At 44.3% G+C, this 3,635-nt stretch overlaps 1 protein-coding gene across 1 annotated transcript; it reads left to right on the top strand.

Annotated features, from left to right (window-relative positions):
- The first annotated feature begins 723 nt into the window (after positions 1-723).
- On the top strand, positions 724-1,416 carry LOC140889432 (uncharacterized). Its single transcript, XM_073297148.1, has one exon. The coding sequence runs from the start codon at positions 724-726 to the stop codon at positions 1,414-1,416; it is 693 nt and encodes a 230-aa protein (XP_073153249.1).
- The last annotated feature ends 2,219 nt before the right edge of the window (positions 1,417-3,635 follow it).

Raw genomic sequence — 3,635 nt, forward strand, 5'->3', positions numbered from 1 at the left:
GAAAATTGAGTGGCTGACCACTTGAGTTGTTTAGTTCATGTTGAAGAAGAGCTGAAGTTACAAGAAGAATTTCCTGATGAGCAGTTATTTTCAGTCAGCACGGAACTACCATGGTACGCAAATATTGTAAGTTATTTAGTTACTAATGAATTTTCTTCTGAATTCTCTAAGGCACAGAAAGATAAGGTCCGAAGTGATGCTAAATATTATGTGTGGGATGATCCATACTTGTGGAAGCACTGCGCTGATCAAGTCATACGACGATGTGTATCTGCAAGCGAGGTAATCCCAATTCTCACATTTTGTCACTCATATGCTTGTGGTGGCCATTTTGGAGCAAAAAGGACAGCTAGAAAGGTATTGGACTATGGATTTTTCTGGCCATCCATATTTCGAGACGCTTACATGTTTTGTAAGTCATGCGCTCAATGCCAAAATACAGGTAATATATCCCAGCGTAAGGAGATGCCTCAGCAACCCATTTTAATATGTGAAATCTTTGATGTTTGGGGCATCGACTTCATGGGGCCTTTTCCTAGTTCATATGGATTTATTTATATATTACTTGTTGTGGATTATGTCTCGAAATGGGTGGAAGCCAAGGCCACCCGCACTGACTATTCTAAAGTGGTTGCAAAATTCATTCAGCATAATATTTTCTCTAGGTTTGGAATCCCAAGAGCCCTCATTAGTGATAGAGGAACGTACTTCTGCAACCGGACTATGGCTAGTTTATTGAAGAAATATCATGTGATGCACAAACTCTCCACTGCATATTACCCGCAATCGAATGGCCAAGCCGAGGTCTCAAATCGAGAAATCAAATCCATTTTGGAGAAAACAGTGAATCCTACTAGGAAAGACTTGAGTTTGCAGTTGAATGATGCACTGTGGGCATACAGAACCGCATTCAAGACAACGATTGGGATGTCCCCATATCGATTAATTTTTGGGAAACCATGTCATCTGCCTGTCGAATTGGAGCATCTAGCCTACTGGGCTATTAAAAATTTCAACATGCAGACGGATGAGAGTGGAGCGCATCGGAAGTTGCAGTTACAAGAACTAGAAGAGATACGCAATGATGCATATGCGAGCTCAAAGATTTACAAGGAAAAGACAAAGGTCTTCCACGACAAGATGATCTCTAGAAGGGCGTTTGAAGTCGGTCAAAAAGTTTTGCTCTATCACTTACGACTTCGATTATTCCCAGGTAAATTGCGTTCTAGATGGATTGGCCCGTTTGTTATTACTGATGTCTTTCCTCATGGTGCAGTGGAAATAAAAAGCTTGGAAACTGCAAAAACATTCAAGGTGAATGGCCAACGATTGAAGCATTATTTCGAAGGGGTCCAAGCAACTGCGGAAGAGGATGCGCATGATCTCACTCTAGATGACCCGTCAAATGTCGACTAAATCACGGCATGCAGTCGAGCTATAGACTGACTGCAAATTTAGCGCTGACTGGGAGGCAACCCAGTGTTTCTTTCCCTTCTGCTTTTTTGTTTTTTTTTTATGCTTTTGCTTCACAGTTTTTCTTGTTTTTCCGTAATTTAATATTTTTTTCTTTCTCTCCCGCTCGATCCGCAAATTCTTGCCGATCGAGCGAGAGCTCTTTTCATTCAAGTCAGTAAGTTGGCCATTTTTCCTCGCTCGATCTGCAACATATTGCAGATCGAGCGAGAGCTCTTTTCTTCGGGACAGTAGGTTATATATTTTCTCTCGCTCGATCGGCAACTTCTTACCGATCGAGCGAGAGAACTTTTGCTTGGGCAGTGATATTCATATTTTTGTGTCGCTCGATCCGCAACATCTTGCAGATCGAGCGACAACACTTTTCCCTTAAATAAAACACAAACTGCCTTCTTTTTCTTTCTTTCCTTCCCCTATTTCTCTCCCTCTCGTTCTAAATCCCTAACCCCCAAATTCTTGCTTACAAATTTCTTCTCTTTTTAATTCCTTGTTGGCTTTTTCAATCCACAGGAATCTCTCGGAAGCAACGCAACAACTTATCGGATGCAATCATCATCAATCATCTTCTCCGGCCTCTCTCTCGTCGGAACTTTGCTCAGCCGCCGGCTGACGTTCTCGATTTTTCTTGTCATGGGTTATTTTCATCGGGCTTTTCTGCTCTTCGGCATCTCTCGGACGTTGTGTTTCGTTGTTGCTCTTGTACTCTTCAAAGAGTTGCCGGTTTATTCTTCGCACGCAAGGTGTTCGACAAATTGCATATTTCCCTTTCGCTATCATCTTCCTACTATCAATGGGGCCTAAACGCGTCCGACGCCAAGGCAAATCCTCTTCTCGGGCTGCTGAACGTTCTTATGCCGAGTTCACCGGGCTTTTTGTCAATGGCACCGCTCATGATCGGTACATCAAAGCCAAGGTTAGTCGTTCACCCATTCCTGAACGTGGCTTTGAGGAAGACTTGTCCTATCCAGATATCGTTTGGACGATTCATGAGCGTGGTTGGGCAAAATTCTGTGAGTCACCTCCCCCCACTGTAGTGCCGCTTGTTCGCGAATTCTATGCCAATGCAGCGGAGAGAACCGATAGCAAAGCGTTTGTTCGGGGGAAGCTGATTTCCTTTTTACCCCATGAGCTGAATGCTTTTTTTGAAATACCGGAGGTGGACGATTCACTCTACCAAAGCCTCCAAGCCGGCCCGGACTTGGACGAGTTACTTGAACAACTGGCATACCCCGACGCTACATGGGTTGACCCAATTTCTATCGTTAACTTCAAGGAGCGGTTCTTACGTGTGCTTCCTGCATCGTGGTATGCTTTCGTGATTTGGCGTCTGATGCCGATATTACATTCCAGCGATGTCAGTCTAGAGCGCGCCACCATTATTTATGCGCTTGAAGTGGATGCACCAATTAATGTGGGCCGTGTTCTTCATAGTGAGATCCACAAGTCCATCCATAATATCATGGTGGGTCTCTATTTTCCCATGATTATCACCTGTCTATGCATACGTGCCGGGGTGGTTGTTCGGAATGATGAAGAGTGGTTGCAGCCTCAGCGCCCACTCGACTCCACCTTTATCGAAGCAAAGAGGGCACATCGTGTCAAGCATTTTATGAGGGACAACCACTTCCAACAACCGCCAGCCCCTCAAAGGCCGCCTCCACCTCCTCGTCTTTCCCAAACCAATGCCATCCGTGAACTCACCGCCTTCGCTCAAAATCAGGATGCATACAATATGGTGGCGGCGCATAATTCGCAAGTTCTGGATGCTATGATTCGAAATCTCACATTGCACTTTGGTCTAGATCAAAATGCTGTTCCGGCTGCTCTACCGTATCCACCGCCCTTCCCTTTCCAATATGCCTATCCTGTCATTCCTCCGGAGGCTGAAGAGGAAGACGCCGCAGACTTGTAAACCAGGGGAGTCCCGTTTTTAGTTTTTGCATTTCATTATGTTTAGTTGTTTGGTTAAGTTTTTGTTATCATGCATTGAGGACAATGTCTAGTTCTAGTGTGGGGGGGGGGGGGGGGGTGCATTCATGCATGCATTTCATTGGCATTGTTATTTTGTTGCGTTATTACATTTAGTTCATTTTTGAGTTTTAGCATTTTGTTGCATTTTGTATTGAGTTGAGAAAGAAACGGGAAGCATGGCCAATGATGAC

This window comes from Henckelia pumila, chromosome 3, assembly GCF_033568475.1.
Source record: "Henckelia pumila isolate YLH828 chromosome 3, ASM3356847v2, whole genome shotgun sequence".
NCBI lineage: Eukaryota > Viridiplantae > Streptophyta > Magnoliopsida > Lamiales > Gesneriaceae > Henckelia > Henckelia pumila.

Excerpts from the sequence above, each read along its gene's own strand:
- LOC140889432 (XM_073297148.1), top strand. The coding sequence starts at position 724 with ATGGCTAGTTTATTGAAGAAATATCATGTGATGCACAAACTCTCCACT.